Source organism: Clupea harengus, chromosome 22 (genome assembly GCF_900700415.2).
Source record: "Clupea harengus chromosome 22, Ch_v2.0.2, whole genome shotgun sequence".
NCBI lineage: Eukaryota > Metazoa > Chordata > Actinopteri > Clupeiformes > Clupeidae > Clupea > Clupea harengus.
Window position 1 is genome coordinate 20,805,235 of NC_045173.1, and position 17,963 is coordinate 20,823,197.

General features: G+C 45.1%; 1 protein-coding gene across 6 annotated transcripts in view; it reads left to right on the forward strand.

Moving 5' to 3' along the window:
* Window positions 1-1,596: 1,596 nt before the first annotated feature.
* The window catches only part of acsl1a (acyl-CoA synthetase long chain family member 1a), a 31,163-nt gene continuing 14,796 nt past the window's right edge, over window positions 1,597-17,963 (forward strand). For 2 of the 6 annotated variants that reach the window (XM_012818896.3, XM_012818897.3), the window contains exons 1-2: window positions 11,092-11,281; window positions 13,225-13,435. In XM_012818896.3, coding sequence (XP_012674350.1) covers window positions 13,241-13,435 — 195 coding nt within the window. In that variant the 5' untranslated portion in view covers window positions 11,092-11,281; window positions 13,225-13,240. The other 4 variants (XM_031560415.2, XM_031560419.2, XM_031560417.2 and 1 more) reach the window with 4 other exon arrangements.

Here is a 17,963-nt window from a genome sequence, read left to right on the forward strand (position 1 = left end):
TCATACAGTAAATACATTCATTGTCATACCATTCACACTTTGGGAAGAGTATTTGGATTGATACCCAATTAAGAATTCAGTTTAGCAGCAAAGCTAAGTCACACTGTGCGAATAATGAGAATTAATAAATCGATCATTGATGGACAATTTAGAATAAACAGTAGTCCTACGTGATAAGTAATAAGTAACGAACCCTCCTTTCCATGAGAACTTGTCAGCTGCCTGCATGTGACTTCGAACATTTTTATCTCATATTGCCATGTCTGTACCTCGATTTTAATTTTTTTTTTTAATGTAGAAATGTGGGGTTTAGTCAAGCAATTCATGGTGGCGTTTGTTACTATGCTGCAGCCATTTCAAATATTCAAATCGTTTATATAAATATCTGCATCAGGTCGATGCGTTGTCAGGCACTGCTCAATGACCCGCAGTGACCTCGGGCAGTCGCCAGCGTGGTTCTCTAGCTTTGTGCGCCATCGTGAGTCTGTCTTGCATCACTTCACACGACTCTCATTGTCCTACACAGTCCGGGAGCATCTTTTCACACGCATTTAATAGCTCTACTCAAAGGTCCGCCTTTGGAACTTTGCCTCAGAGGCGCAAATATGTTGCTAAAGATTCATAGGACCATAGGTGTAAACCTAGTTATGTATCTGATGGCTTGTCAAAGAGAAAGCAACCTAACAGATAAATTAGGCTTCGTAATAAAGTACTGATTGCTTGAGAAGGAGAATAAAATAAGGGGTATGACTTGCATCAGATGCGTCTGCAATTCAAATTTATGACATCACAAGACCGTTAAGTTGTTGTGCAGTGATACTTTACACTTGGCAGTAGAGGGAGCTGTTGTGCCATGCAAGAAGTAGGCCTCCGATGTACGTACCACTGAGCATTCGAATGTACCTCCTTGGATGCTTCATATGTACTGTGTATGAATGTACTGTGGATGCTTCATATGTTATCTGTCGTGGGTTATAGAGATCACTTGTTGAAGCTACACGTTGAAGGATTGCATGGGCAATGGCTCCGATTTAGATAGATGGATACTTTATTAATCCCGATAGAAATTTAGGTCATCCATTTAGCAAGTACTCAATCGGTTTGACTGTTACACTTTGAGAGAATAATGCAGAGAACCTACATTATTAGGACACGAAGTTAAATCTTTTGTGGTTTTAGGATCCGTTTTAAGGGATCCAGAATCGGCTGCGCTCTGGAATGTTTACCCTTTGGCCACGCCACTTCTTTTGCATGCCACGTGCCTCATTTTCTTTTTCTTTTTCTGGTTTTCCTATTTGTATATGAATCCATTTACAACCCTACCTGTAAGCTACCCCACTTAAATACTTGTGTGCCATGTGAAACAAGAATGTTTTATGATTAACGTACCAAGGTGTTCTTTCAGTCTGTAAGAAAATGAAGGCATTCGCTGGCAAACCGCATGTTTTAACGCAAGGTGTCTTCAGTGTTTATATACTCACTAATATCCAAATTGAGTGAATACACGTACAGAGTTCAAGTTCACATGTATTCAAATGTCTCCCAACACCGTCCAATGATAACTCTTCTCGCATTGTCTTGCGTCAGAAATATTTGACAGCAGCTCCTATTGGCTAGGTACCCGGTTTACGAATAGGGGAGTACTAGGCGCCACATCCCCTAGAAGATTTCTGCATGGTTCATCTTAGGAGCTGTTTTGCAGGTTTGTGAAATAATACATTGATTTTTTTGTGTGTTATTTAATCGAACCTAGAGATTGACTTCAGCGTTCTCTGTTACAATGGCATTATCGTTATTTGAATAGGGGATTATATCGACAAGCTGTCTACGACTGGTGGAGAAAGTAGGAAGCAGACACGTTGTAGCAATTTTCTTTAGATCCTAGTATTACGCTACGTGGTGGTGATTGTTATTGATTTGCAGGTTTGTATGATTTATTTTCTTGAGTACCTCAACATAGAGGTTTTTTTCTGTCAAGGCCTTTGCAGTAGGTTAATGATGCAAAAAGTGGTAACGTTACTTCACCAGACATTTAGCAACCACTGCTTGCATAAGGAGTTCTCATTTGTTACGCACTGGGGCGCCAGGAGTTTTCATTCTCAGCGTCCTAGTCAGTGGGTATATTGCGAAAACCATGAACATGTTTAGGCAGAGCCATTATTCCTCCATCTGCTGCCAATGTTTTCTTTTTCACGACTGTGTGTTTACGGAGTTGTGTGGTATCCTACATTCATGATTGCACACTCGTGCGAGCTTTGGTCGTGCTCGCGAAGCCAGCAGACAAAGCCCTCAAGAAGAAGAAGTACAAAAAAAGGGGTGGCGACATTGTTGTTACACTCAACTTTGTTTGGAAACGGTTGTCAGCGTGCTGGGCTCGCAGCACGCTCTGAAAAGAGCATTCGAGTGACACCATTGTCAGTTAATTAGCTAATATTGCAACGAGCTTAAAACGGTTTACAATGTGTCCATTGTTGCAGAACCATGTTGTGGCATCCCGCCTTGTCGTTTCATGAGGACTACGTGCTGCTTGCTTGCTTGTCGCACGACGGTACTAATTGATAAGCGACAAGCTATAACTAAACTAGCAGTGCAGGATGCTTTCTACGATATCAACTGAATATCGCAGTATTTTTAGTTGGATCCTTCGAGGATTCCATACACAATTGGCTGTCTTGGGTGATATTTATTTGAATAGACATAACGGTTTTTTTATGGGATGTCTACTAATGTCCGTGAATGTGCAAGCAGAAGAGGATCCTTTGGTTTGTAGCTATTTCATGTATCCTCTGAAAGCAGGCGGCGCTTCCCCTGAACCTCTTAGCACAGATTCATGCCACAACATTGCAGCCCATACCAGAGTTTCTACTAGGAACGATGATGGATGTTCAGTCCACACAGCCCCTCACCTTGAGAAAACCTCAGGACTCTCTCTCTACGTACAGGGAACAGGGCTTTTGGGGGGGTCCAGAAGGGTTTTCTGTCTGAGCTGCTTTGTGGCAACAGACTTTAGATGAAAATTTTAATCTCGACTGTTTTTAGGCCAGGCCAGAGATAACCAAAAGAGGCCCCTTACACTCAACTTCTTGGCCTTGTGCTGGCATCCATCTATATTAGGGTTGTATGCAAATCTCAAATCTTAAGATCACCATGTCTCCTGTTTTTATGTTCCCATCTGTGTTCATGTGTCCCGGTGTATCAAAGGAGTCTGTGAGTGGTTTAGGGGGCCTCTTGCAGCAAGGTCAGCAGATAAACCTTCAGAAATATGAAGTCCTTCACTTTGAAGTGAGACTGATATGTAAGCAAAAGGCACCACAGTCCTCCATGAGTGTAATGCAGCAACAGGAAACACTCAGACTGATGAGGGGGTCTATTTTTAAGTAGTGTGGTTTAGCGACAAACATCGGTAAGTTAACTGAGTAAGTGGTAAATCTCCTTGCAGAACAAAGCCATGGGACTCTTCTTTTACAGGATTTACCACTTACTCTGAGACTTAGTACATACTTGGAATAGACCCCGGTGTTGGTTCACTCAATACAGGATAGTGTTTTAGTTTGGTTGCTTTTGGTCTTTTGGGGGGGGACAAGACAAGATGGAAGCACCTAGTGGCCTTGTACACATTTGCTTTTTCTGGCAGGCTGGCCAGCTCTTCAGCTTCAGTCAGGGAACAGGAATTTGGAGAATGTAGGCTGCATAGCGGTTTCATGCTAGTCCTTTCCCCCCCCTTGGTGTTTACTCCAGACTCACCACCCTCATTACTGGACAATGGAAAAACAGAATCGCACATCCTATATGACCTTGACAATGCTCTTTTCCATTGCGGCTGTGGCTGTCTATGTTCCGTTAGGCTTCTCTCACGGGGGAATTTACTTGAGAAAGAGGAATCCGTTTGATCATATACTTTTCTCTTGAATTTCATGATCTTGCACAAATATGACTAAATTTGGTGATGTTGCACTCACTGATCTTACATTTTGATCTGAGGTTGACATGATCAAGGGCAGATTCATTCTTGCCTGTCTAAAGACGTAAACATCTTGCTTTGTTTACTGATCGCTGTACTTCAGTTCTTCAAAGCAGCAGCAGTCTCTTGGTGCAAAATGCACTTACACAGATGGTTTACTTGGCATAGTGACCCATTCAACCAGTTCGTTCTGAGGTTTGTGAGGCACCTTCGCTGTGCACTGCTCAGATGTATGAACAACGCTGGCTTGATTCCAGTTATTGCTAGTAAGTTTCAAGCAGCAATGACCCATCAGGGGCGCTCCCTATACATCAGCATCTGCATCTTAAAATGGCATTAAAGTTAGTTGAATTGGGGTTTATATCAACAAGCTGTCTACCACTGGTGGAGAAAGTAGGAAAACAGACATGTCGTAGCAGTTTTCTTGAGATTCTAATAAAACCTCAGGGCTCTACATAAGGGAACAGGGCGTTATGGGTTATACTTCAGCATCAACCAGTGCTGCTACAACTGCCCCCAGGTATTTAGGTGAAAGGTTAGCATTATCCATGGCTCCGCCCCAAATGTCACCTGTTCTCCCACCACATAGTCCTTGTGTGGGATTAAGGTGAAAACAAACTCTACATGCACCTTGGCAACAGCAGTGTTCCTCCTCTCATATGATTTGTACACATCTCCAGTCATCCGATGCTGATCTCGTGGAAACTATGAGCCATTTGACATTCCCTTACCTCAAGAGGAACAATAGGGGAGGCTTGGGGTGGGGGAGGAAGGAAGGAGATATAAGATGGTTTCAGCGTGTTTGAGGTATAGAATTGCCTCTAGGGTTTCTGTCTCAAACAAAACCCCTGCTCTGCTGCATCCGCGCTGCCTAAAGCTGCGGATGTGTGGCCTAGCTGGGCCTTCACCACAGAGAGTCTTGTCTGGCTGCTTCAGCCACCAGACAAACAGGAAGTGGCCTATAGGATGATCCAGATGAGTGCTGCTTTTTTGTATCTTGGGTCAGGATTTTTTGCTGCTGCAGAAAGCTACAGGAAAGATGTTGAGCTCACATATTTGTTCCCACAGGCGTTTTGTCTGAAGTGGTTCAAGACTTCAGAATGTCACTAACATATGGTGTGTGTGTGTGTGTGTGTGTGTGTGTGTGTGTGTGTGTGTGTGTGTGTGTGTGTGTGTGTGTGTGTGTCTGTTTGCTTGCTGCAAGAGAATAAACACGGTTGAGCATACACGCTCCATTCCCTCCCTCCCTTCCTATCCTGTTGTTCCCTGTCACCCCTGAATACACACAGAAACACAAACACACACAAGCTCAGAAGCACACTTATGTTGTGGCTATTCTACCTCGATGGCTCTCCAAACCTTTGATCTATCCTCTTTGCAGATATTGAAATCAGAGGGGCACACATTAGGAGCATCCCTTAAGCGCTCCTAGCTCGAGGGGCTCTTGTAAGTTCTGGGATGACTGCTGCTCTCATCATTCCCATCAGGCTCTCTTCCCACACCCTCCCCTGAGTGACTGATCACTGTAATCTCCACGGTGACTGCTGCGTGGTATATTCCCAAGTACGTGGCTTAGTGACAAACCCGGGTAAGTTTACTCAGAGTAAGTGTTAGACCTCCTAATAGAAGAGCACCATGGCTTGTTTTACCAAGAGAAGGAAGCCACAGGGCTGTTCTATTAGGAGGTTTACCACTTATTCTGAATGAACCTACCCAGGTTTGTCACTAAACCACATGCTTGGAATAGCCCCCTGATGTCCATGGAAGGCCTCGGCAGGAGAGAGGACCTCCCCTTGATCTGTGTGTCCTGTGGCGTTCTTGAGGGGTAGCACAGCATGGTTATGGCCACCCGGTTCAGACAGTAGGAGTGAGGTTTGAGTGAGACATGGAGGTTGACCAGCCATTTTCTGTTTGGCCTTTCCCTCTGTCCCTCTGAGTGCCATTACGCATTCTTTTCCCCTCTTCTTAGTGTCTTGTTTGTTCTCCCTCATCTATTTCTTCTCTCTCTCTCTCTCTGTCTCTGTCTTTGCCCCTCCTCCTCTCCTTCCCTCTTCTCTCTGTGGGTCTGGACTGAAGCCAGCAGGCAGCTGACAGACTGCTGTTTGTTATGGTGAGGGTAGGGAGGTTACTGTCGGCCAGAGAACCCAGCCCTGCCCTTAGGTCAGACCATCACAGTCCTATTTACTAATCATCACCCCATATTTCTGTGTGTGTGTGTGTGTGTGTGTGTGTGTGTGTGTGTGTGTGTGTGTGTGTGTGTGTGTGTGTGTGTGTGTGTGTGTGTGGATCTGTCCTGTTTTTGTGAATGAAGGCTGTCCTTGTGTGCTTGCGTACATTTGAGACCTTTTGCACGTCTTGGTTCTTTTTAAGGGAACGACGGCTGCTTTATGTGTGGATGAGAGCTGTGTGTGTCTGTGTGTGTGTGTGTGTGTGTGTCTGTGTGTGTGTGTGTGTGTGTGTGTGTGTGTGTGTGTGTGTGTGTGTGTGTGTGTGTGTGTGTGTGTGTGTGTGTGTGTGTGTGTGTGTGTGTGTGTGTGTGAGAGCATATGATTGAGCAAAATAAACAAACAGACAGGAAGTCAGCCTTCTGACAGACAGTAGGAAGCGGTGGCTGCCAGAACAGACCACATGAAACCCAGAAGAGAGAAAGAGGCCACTTGAGGATGGAAAATAGAAAGATATCATCATACTTGCAGAGAATGATGTTTTTGATTCAGCCATGTTCTCCACTGAACAATCAAAACATAAGTGTGTTCTTTGGGAAAGAAAAACAAAATAAATGATGCTCTCCGTTCTCATGCAACAGCCCTCTGCGCTCTCTCTCTTTCCTTCCTTTCTTTCTTTGTTTTTTTTGTTTGTTTGTTTCTTTCTTTCTCTCTCTCTCTCTCTCTCTCTCTCTATCTCTATCTATTTATCTATCTCTCTCTTTCTCTCTCTCTTTCTCTCTCTCTCTCTCTCTCTCTCTCTCTCTCTCTCTGTCAGTCTATCTGTGAATGTCTTCCATTATTTCTGTCTCCCACTGGTTCCTTCTCTCCCAGTTTGAGAGCATCCTGTCCTCCATGGTGTGTTTAAGGATAAGCATTAGAGGTTGGAAACATGACCTTGCAGCTATGGGTGGTGATTAAGGTTAAGTGTCTAAAGAGCATTGCACAACCCTTTAGTAATTCCAGTAGTTCTTTTGACTTTTTTGTGATCAACCAATCTTTGAAAATGTTGACCTTGTTAAGGTCAAGGGCCATTGGATCTAACTGTAGAGGGGGGGGAAAACCATCATCACCATGAGCTTTTTCAATACATGCAAGCGCAAATTGGTTTGTAGTGAAACAACGTTAAGCCATCACTTTGGACCTCTTCCATGCACATGCTCAGTGGTGGTGGTGGTGATGATGGTGTCTCTGGTAAGATGACACTTTCACCTTTGCCCCATATTCCCTCGGCTTACGCACTCAACCTTCACACCGACCACAGACACACCCCATCCTCCCCCAGTGGGACTGGGATGTCGCATGCTAGTAGTATTTGACCTTATCACACGGGTCAGCGGGTGCGTTAGCCAAAGCCACTAGTCCAGACAATGCTAGTCATGCTAACAACCTTTCTGTTCCGAAAGGGGAGGGAGACAAAAAGAGGAAGGGGAGAAAGGAATGAATGAAAAAGAGGAGGAAAAAAAGAAATGGCACATTGAGACTGAGAGACCGAGTGTGAGAGATGGAAAGGGAGATGGGAGATGGAGATGGCAATGAGGGAGAAATTGAGAAACATGTAAGGGGTCACTGTGAACGTGGGGGCGTTGGTATTCCAGGCAGAGGTCCAGAGACAGAAGGAAAGTAAACCTGAAAGAGAGAAAAACTAAGGGTGAACTTGAAAGGTCAGCATGAACTTATTGTATCGTAGAAAGAGAATGGGAAAGACGGGAGATGGTGAAAGAGTAGCTGAGATGCTGAACGTGGAGCTGTTGGTGATTCAGGTTGACCTGAATGTACCCCTATCATAAGCCAGCAACAAGGTCATGTGACACATTCTTCCATTGAGAGCTACTGTCCACTCACACATCCTGCTGTGCACCTGTCTTTGCCACCGGGGCCTTTGTCAGGGGACACTGGGGTGTGTATTAGTGTATGTGCGTACGTGCTCATGTGCTTGCCTGTGCAACGGTAAAATTGTGCTTGATGTTTGTGCATGACCCTCTGTTGAAAACACACAACATGCACAACATCGCCCTGAAGGTTCATTAACTAGTTCTGTTTTCTGTACGCGGCAATGTGATGCCATCGTCAATATATTGTCAAGTGTCTGTCTCAATAGACCATGATGACACTCACACCAGATCAATCAGCCATGCATATCTGGCTTCTGAATGCGTTCCTTAATCAATACTTAAGACTCTCAAAAGTGAACAGAAGGCCATAATGATTGGAGTAAACAGCTGTTCCCCAGCACAGTGGTCCACTCACACATGCAGAGATGGCTCTTCTGCATGGAAACCATGACCACGGTTAGGTCTTCACTGTTTGACAAGGCAGCATTAGTCTTTTATTAACATTAAATAACATTTGTGCATCGCCATTTATGCTGTGTCTTTATTTCTACATAGTTTGAAAAGTATTAAGAGCCTCCGATGGAATTATTGTCCGATGACCTAGATACCTGTCAAGATGCGCAAGATATTTTCATGGATCATATTCATCCTTTGATAATTGTTGTAAAGCTGGGAAGGTCTTAGAAGCTTTGGGTATTGATTTATAGCTTCCGGAGTATGTCAGTAATAAGACTCTAACCCTTATGACTTTATAACCTGACATTGCCATCATCCTTTTTAAGCCATTGAAAGACAAAACCAGCAGACCCAGCAATGGGCTAGCTAGCAACAGCGGTAATAATTAACCAGGGATTTACGCATTGAATTCCACAATAAAGGGAACTTGGAGGTTGATGGTACGGTTAAAAGGGCTCTTGTGTTTGGGATTAGGAGTAGGTAAGGTTGGTCAGGGCCATGTTTGACCCTCAGTGCTAATCCAGCGAGCTCTGAGCAGTGCTAATGAGTGTGTAAGATCAGGAGGCCTCTAGCTCATCTCTAACACTCCCCGCCATTCTAAAGAATCTGCCAGTTCCACCTGCTAACAATTAGCATGTGTGTGTGAGAGTGAGAGGAGAGGTGTCGCTGTAAGTACTGTCAAACAGTCTAGGAACAACTGTTGATTTCACAGCACTGATACTGAGGTGGTAGTGCTAGATGCTGAAAGCTGCAGGATGAAGCTTGCAAACGACAATTGGCAAATAGCTTGATAGTTTTTCATCATTTGTAAGTTGCTTTGGATACAGGCATTCGGCAAAGGAATAAATGTAAATCTAAACGTTTATTTGATAACCAGTTCATCGTGTTTAATTTGAATGTGTGCTCATCAGGGTGTTGTCAAACAGTGAGGTTTAATGAGCACTTGTGTATGTTTGTGTGGCCAGGGCCCCATAGAGGCGGCTCTCACCTCTGTGCTGTGGGCTCTGCCATGTGTCACATAAACAGCTAGAGAGTTTCCTCATACCAAATAACTTCTGCTCCCCTCCCCTCCCTCACGTTTTTCCAAAGCTTTCCATTTGGAGGGCATCAGGTTTTTTCTAGTTCACCACCATCCTCTAGATCTGCCTCTTCTGCTCTGTCCTCTGTTACTTGTCACTTTTCTGTGTTAACCATTCTGTCCATACCGACACCTTTCTTGCACTCTCTCTCTCTCTCTTGCACACTCTCTCTCTTGCACTCTCTTGCAATTTTTTCTCTCTCTCTCTCACTCTCTCTCTCTCTCTCTTGCACTCACTCTCTCTTGCACTCTGTATATCATGCTAGTCTTTCTGTCATATATTTAGCCTGGTCTGTCTCTCTATCTTATGTTCCTTCCTCTGTCCATTCCTCTCTATTTCCTTTCACTACCCATTCCCTCTTTTTCAGCTCCTTCCCCCTCCTCCCCCCATGGTGAGTGTGTGTGTGTGTGTGTGTGTGTGTGTGTGTGTGTGTGTGTGTGTGTGTGCGCGCACGCCTGCTTGGCTGACCATAGTGGGGTGACTGGTAGGGCAGCTCTGTCATTGGCTCATCCTCACAGCAAGCCAAGTATGGAGGGTCTCGGGCAGCAGGCTTGGGGGTTGGAGAGGGGTTTACCTTTAGCCTGGAAACCTCCAAGAGCCAACCCACGTGACCCCTGTGGCATGCCTCTCCGAGGACCAGCTGACAGACTCACATACATGCATACAGACACACACAGACACGCACAGACTCACACGCAGACACACACACACACAGTCATGAACACTCTCACAGTGTGACACCCACCCACCCATAGTCCCTCAGTAATGAATGCTTGCATTCATTCATTGTTGCACTCTCGTACACACACACACACATGTAACACATCCTTGCGTAGTCATGGTTGCACTGGTGGGCACTAAGGCTGGACATATAAAAAGGCATGATATGAGAACAGGAGAAAGGGGGAGTTTGGGTGAGAAGCAAACTGACAGAGAGAGAAATGTGTAGTAACAGTGTGTCCTCACGAGAGAGAGAAATGTGTAGCAACAGTGTGTCCTCACATTATTCTACCCACATAATCCCCCACTGTGGTGCGTTAGTGTGTGTGTGTGTCCACGGTATCAGCCCAGTGTTGAGGTTGGGTAAACACTGGTAGTTTCTCCTCGTTACTATCACCTAACCTGCAGCTTTGCTGGAATGAGTGAGTCTTATCGCAGACAGGAAAGGACCTGTGATGGAGCTAGCGGCGCAACAGCTCGCCCGTGGTCCTGGTTGACTGAGATTACAGGTGTAGTTCATTAACGTGTCTGCGCCTGAGTTCCGCTCGCTCTAGCCAGATGGTAGAGGCTGCCGAGAGCATGGTGGTGTCACCCAGATGCCCCTGACCTCTGAATCCAGCTATCTGCCCGCCCTGGCTACTACCAACACAGTGTGCAATTCATGCAGAAACATAATGTCGTGTAATCTCTGTCATTTTCTTGCTCTCACTTTCTCCGTCTTCTCCTATCTTATTTAGAGAGGGAGAGATGAAGGGATATGAGAGAGAGAGAGAGAGAGAGAGAGACTCACATGCTCATGTTGCTGTTTAGGAAGGAGGTGTGCCTTGCTATTCATAGTCGTGAGAAAGAGAGTGGGCTCTACCACCGGTCATTCGGCGCTGTTCTCCAGTTTCCTGCTCCTGCTGCTGTTGACATTACTTTTCTTTCATAGTGATTACGCTCTCACCGTACCGGATTTGATCTTTTTGATTTCCTTTTCTTTCATATTGTTTCATTGGATGCGTACTGGGTCATTGGACATTTGATGTAAGAATGCTGTTTCTTTGTGTTTTCATGTAGTAGCTAGTTTGCATGACCACTTTCAGTTACAGTTTCAGTTTCCTTATCAATTGCCATGCCGAGCTTTCCTGTCTGAACCTTTTTTGCTTTGATTAATTTTGTTCATGTGAGCAATACTGATCGGAGGCTGGACTGACATACCTGTTAAGATGGGACTTTTCTGAATCCGCTGCACTGAATTGCTTTGAGGAGTTTTTAGTCCGGTTTCAATCATTCACTGGACTTCATGTATTATCCTTTACCTGGAAAAGGATTGGTGGACATCAGTGATATTTACTGCATTCTGACAAAATATATTCGTGGGTTGTTCAGTAAAATAAAGGTTCTATCTGTGAACATGTAACATTGTTTTATTGAGACAATGCAGAGAGCACTTCAGTATCTTAACTAACTGAACACTGTTTTTGAGGATGAAAGTATTGGTATGAGTCATTAAATGTCCTGCAGCTAATATTGTTGATCATATACACTACAGATGTCATTCAAAATCAGTTTGATTTGTTGGAAAAACAGTGTCTCTCACTACTGGACTCGGTCATTAACAAAATGGTTTGAAGTAGCCTATATGGTAGACAACTGTTTATGCAGTGTTAATGTGTTCATGTGTTGGCCGTTGGAGTGGCAAGTAGACATTCTTTCAGCACATTCTTGGCTTCACTGGTGTCTGAGGCAGAAAGCCAGTAAAGAGGCAATTGTAGTTTTAGGCCACTACTATCACTAACCAACATTAGACCAGCTTAATTTTACGTTTTTGTGTACAAGTCACTTGTTCATTCTCTTGGCCATTATGCTCTATGTACTTCATGTAGCTCTTCTGAGTTGAGTGAGGCGTAGCACTGTGAGTGAAAGACATTTTCCATGGACCTGCATGACCATGAGAATCTGGGGAAAAAATCTATTGTGTATAGACAGACCGGTTATTTATACTCCTGAAGAGTAGACTGTAACACCTGAGTACTTTAAAGGTTTGACGTAAGTAACAATGTTTCTTTACTCTTTATTGAATATATGAAAGACTACTTAGTAATGTCTTTAAACTGATGTTCGTTATATCTTGCCTCTGAAGTGTGGTGTAGTTCTTCACCGAAAGCACTTGATGGCTAGGGGTTAAGATTAGATATAGGTGAGAATTTAGTTGTGTTAAGCTTTTATTTTGTTCATCATGGGCCTTCAGAACCAATACAGAGAAGAGGTCCAACCATTCAGTAAATTGGATAGTGCCACGCAATGATTTGCATGAGGGCTGCTTTCTACAAAAAACAGTATCTGAATTTGAGCTTGCTGTGCTCAGGCATCTGTCACTGGAACACCAGTTCCTCTTGTAATAAGAAAAGTCCACTTAGTTGTGGTGATCATCTCCTTATTAGTTAGTCTCCAGTAAAGTTGTGTCAGAGCTTGTATGATTTGGGCCCTTTCTGCCTGTACTGACGGAGGCCGGGGAGCGCAACAGAGGCAGGAAAGGTAGCCTCTTTTGTTATGAAAGGAGATTGGGCAAACTTCAGCAAGTTGCTAGGCAATGAGTTAAGCACAGCTGACGACATCAGGAAATGGGGCCTGTGGAGCACTACTTCAGTGATGCCCCTGTGAGCTGATGTGATGTTTAGTGGGTCATCCTCAGTCCCGGCTGCCTATCTGCTCTGCCCTCCTTCCCTTGTCCCTCGGGTCTGAGTGTTTGCTTCCAGCTGTGCCGTGTGCAAAGATGCAAATAGAAGGTTTTGCTGTGTGTTTAGACTTTTCAGAAAGATCAGATCATTGTGTTATCTATGTATTCATGTAATATCTATATCTCCAAGATGGTTAATACCTCTCTCATACCTCTCCTACTCATTCCTTTCTTTTTCTCCCTTCCTTTTCCCTTACTGTCGCTTGTTCTCATTCTTTTATTTCTCTCTCTCTCTTTTTTGTCTCAGATAGTGAAGAGACGCCATGCAGGCCCAGGATCTCCTGAGACAGCTGCGGATGCCCGAGATCAGTGACGTGCGGGAGTATGTGCGCAGCTTGCCCACCAACACGCTCATGGGCATGGGAGCCCTGGCGGCTGTCACCACCTACTGGTACGCCACGCGGCCCACAGCCCTCAAGCCACCCTGTGACCTCACCATGCAGTCCATCGAGGTGCCGGTAAGGACCCAGTGGAAGGGGAAGGGGTGGGGGAAGCAAGTTCCTTTCCCAGCACTGTACCTTACCTACGTAGACAAGTACCTTACCTAGCACTGTACCTTACCTTTTTCTGAATACATTTTTTTTTCTGAACGAAAGGTCTGTGAAGTTTGGAATTTTGCAAGGTTTTACACAAACCAGACCTTTAAATATCCAAGAGAAATCTATTCTCCATTTTTCTTTTTTTATTATTTGCCATGGATGCACTTCCACTCAGTATTTTAGTGATGGCCAAATTCCTTACGAGCTGTTGTTAAGATTGGTCAGCTCAAAAATGGGGTTTGTCTTGCTGTTTTTCTCTGGCTTATTGTCACCCGTATGATTTTGGTTATAACTGTTGTTGAGGTTGAGTGCAGTTGGATAATTCACTGAATCCACATGCCTGATGGTGAAGAGTAGAAAGCAGGAGATCATGTGAGGGTTTTGTAAGAGAGAATATGGCCCTTTAGGCTGTAATGATCAGCTATTGCTGTGATCCTGCTACTTTATCAGGAGTTTCCCAACCTTTCAAAAGCGCACTCAAGAAAAAAGGTTTTGTCTACTGTAAAACAGCCTAGAATGGTTTGTAAATGGGGAAAGCAATTGGCTGATTATGAGGAAAGTGATGAGGAAAGTGAATGCTGCCATGAGAACAAGAGGCTTTGCTTGTTTTGCAAATGTGTTGTTTTCTTTCATTGTTTCCCTTCACTTAGTAGACCATAGTAATCTCATCTTTGTGTTGTTCCTTGTATAAACCATAGTAATCTCATCTATGTGTTGTTCCTTGTATTAACCATAGTAGAGCCAGTTGTTGGAGCAGATTGTAGACAGTTGTGAAGTAAAGAAGTTTATAAAACAGTGGGCGTGTATGTGTAAGTTACAAGGGACTTTTTGGGGCATTAGTCTTCAGGGCTTGTAAAGCATCTTGAGACAGTTCAATTTGACTGATTTATATAACAGTGTAGACAGTGATCACTGAATTGATCTGAATGTATTTGTTAATGAACACTGCACACACTCTGCCTCGGGGACACTGTGAAGGCACGTGCGCTGTTCTGCTGTCAGATGAGTTTAGGGTTCAGTGTTAGTGTGTCTGGCACCTGTGTGTTGTTGATGCCCGTCTCCTTCCCTGGAGGTTAACGCTGTGTGAAGCTTAAAATGAGGCAATGATCGTGTCTGTCTCTCCTCCCTGGTTTAGACCACAGAGCATAGCTGTCAAGTTTAGTTTGAGTAAACCCGCTTGTAATCTCCATAGGATGGGAATACAACAGCAAGCCCAGATATGATGTTTAGTTTGAGTAAACCCGCTTGTAATCTCTATAGGATGGGGATGCGCCGGCAAGGCCAGATATGATGTTTATTGCCCCTCTAGTGTCAATAGTATTTGTTTAGTAAATGGAACCTTTTACTGGTTAAAAAAGAGATGGAACTTTTGATTGCATAAAAAAACTACTATATTGACTTGTCTGGTAGTTATAAGATGACCTCTTCCTGAATTCAGTCCTGGCACGTTTCCCCCATTGGTGTGGTCTGTTTGGGCAGTTGGGAACATGGCTACACACACCAAAATAACCAGTGGATGATATGGTCTCTGGGCTTTCACACAAAGCCTATTGTAGTTCAGTTGCAAGGAGAGCACAATTTCACCCAAGGGAATGACGGTGTTTAAACACCTCCGTTAGCCACTGCTTCTGTGACATTCCTGACCCTGGCCTAGACCAGAGTTGTTCCAGGTCTAGGTTTGTTCCTGAATCAGCCTGCTGATGGCTTTCCACACTACTGCACTCCCAGGGTTGCCAAGGCAACCACTGTAAGGTTGGATATCTCCTTCTATTTGTGTGTGTGAGTCATGCTGTGGAATATTTGTCAATATGAACATCAGACAAGTAATGTGATCCAAGAGTGTGATGGTGGTGTGTTTTATGGAGAGAGAGGGAGTGTGTGTGTGTGAGACAATAGGTAAAGGATATACAGGTTATATGGAACCCTAAGGCCTGAGACCGCTGCTCCTGCCATTGAGTCTCTGGCCTACTTTTAACAACAGTCTACTCTCTCTGAGCCAACAGCACATTCCTACAGACCGCATCTGCTATGTGCCTGGACTTGTAACTGGTGTGTGTGTATGTATGTATGTGTGTGTCTCTCTGTGTGTGTCTCTGTGTGTGTGTGTGTGTGTGTGTGTGTGTGTGTGTGTGTGTGTGTGTGTGTGTTTGTTTCCATACATGTTGGTGCCGGTGTGGGGGTGTCTGCCTACAAAAACCTTGGATAAAGATATGGGGTGTGTGTGTGTGTGTGTGTGTGTGTGTTTCTCAAGTGGCATGTGAGGGGTGACTGACTTAAAGGTAGTATATGTAAGCCTGGCTAGCTCTCAACTCTACACTCTCATCCTGAGCTAAATCATTTCATACTGTCTATCCCAAGCCGATTGGGGGTAGTATATTACTACATTAAATGGCAAATGACACAGACAGCACAGCTAACATTCACACACTAGCATTAGACACAAAAGGCATAAAACACATAATTGTAAACAGCCCCATGGTCTCGGCTCACTTGTCTTGGGCAGCGTTCTGGGGCAGACCAGTGAGATGGTGGACCCCACCTGCAAGGAGCGCCTTCCAGGCCGCAGTCAACATGTAAGCCATGCATATCCAGCCCAACCGCAGTCAACATATAAGCCATGCGTCCGGCCCACCCGCAGTCAACATATAAGCCATGCGTCCGGCCCAACCGCAGTCAACATATAAGCCATGCGTCCAGCCCAACCGCAGTCAACATATAAGCCATGCGTCCAGCCCAACCGCAGTCAACATATAAGCCATGCGTCCGGCCCACCCGCAGTCAACATATAAGCCATGCGTCCGGCCCACCCGCAGTCAACATATAAGCCATGCATTCGGCCCAACCGCAGCTAGCGTGCTGGACTTCATGGTCCTTGTCGCGGAGTGTAGCGGTGGCTTGTCGGGTTGCATCCTAACCCTTGGCTTTCATCCGGGTCAGCCTGGCACATCTGGTGCTTCAGAGCAGGGGACCGCAGGACATGCTCCATTCACTCTGCCTCGGCCTAGGCTGCTGCCAGGGACCTGGGTACAATCAAGCAAAAGCTGCGTTGACAAATCTGCTGCTTCCTTGCCGTCCCCTGATGGTGTTCATTTAAGCTCTCAAGCTTTTGAACTAGCTCTTAGTCTAAGCATTATAACCCATGGGCTTGCTATATATTGCTACTGACGACAGGGTAGCCATGCTTCTGAGGATGTGTAGGAGGTGTGAGGTGACCTCTGAATTTGGGGTGTGTGTGAGACTGTTGGATTGCTATGGTCGCTGGCTGCAGTCCCAGAAGTGTTTGGTGGTGATGGATGCAGAGAGCACTGGCAGCTGCTGTGGAGCTGACCTGATGCACAGGGACACGGTCATTTACAGTGACACACGGACAAACTGCAGGAACACGGCCGCCGTCCTGGAGGTGGAGGACAACGGGGTCGTAGCCACATACAGATCTAGATTTAAAAACACACCCACACACTATATCTATGTGGTTCAGAATCACACATGCACACAAGCTGAAGTAAATGTTTCAGTCACGTACAGGAAGCAGCCAAAATGGAATCTCTACAGAGATAGATATTCTCCGACCACACACAGAGACTAAGACATGCTGATGTTCTCCGGAGAGCAAGATTGACATAACACATCCACACATTAACCAAAAAAAACTCTCGACACACATTTATACATATTTATAAATTCAAAAACACGCATAAGGGTACTAACAGGCATCCCCTCAGTAAATACAAAAAGTCCCTCATGCGTCAATATCAGTCACACCCAATCACATATGTTCAAAAAACCCTCTAGAACTCATGTCATTGGGCTTGGTTGGGATTTTGACTCGACTCCTTGAGTTATACAAACATCAAGAGAAAGGCCATCTGTGTCGTTTCTCCAAGGTCGTGTCCAATCGATTCTCCGCCTCCCAGCCGCTGAGCTGATGACATCAGCCAGCTCCCCTGCTGATCAGAACCAGATGATGGAAGTCATCTGCGCTGGATCTGTTGCAGTCACGGCGCTATGCAAAACTCTAGCTGCCCCTAAACAGGCGATCTGTGGTGTCCAATCACAAACTGTAGCCGTCGGCTACCACTCAAGTTCCTCCTATGGTCTCTGTCACAAGACCTACTCAAAGCACAGTTGTCATGGAGACGGACACGTTTTCTCTATGGGGGGTGGGGTGGCATGGCAACTGCTTGTCTGTCAGAGGTTATTCCCTGACGTGTTCTTGCATTGTCGCCTTGTTAAAAAGAGGCCAAAACACCTCTAGTTGCTACAGACCAGTTTGAGCATGTTGGAGTGTGTCTACTGCCCTCTGCCCTGCGGTGGAGTGTGTCTACTGCCCTCTGCCCTGCGGTGGAGTGTGTCTACTGCCCTCTGCCCTGCGGTGGAGTGTGGATTTTGAGGATGGACAGGCCAATCGTTTGATTGGACCTCACCTGAGTTGTGCTTATTATTTCAA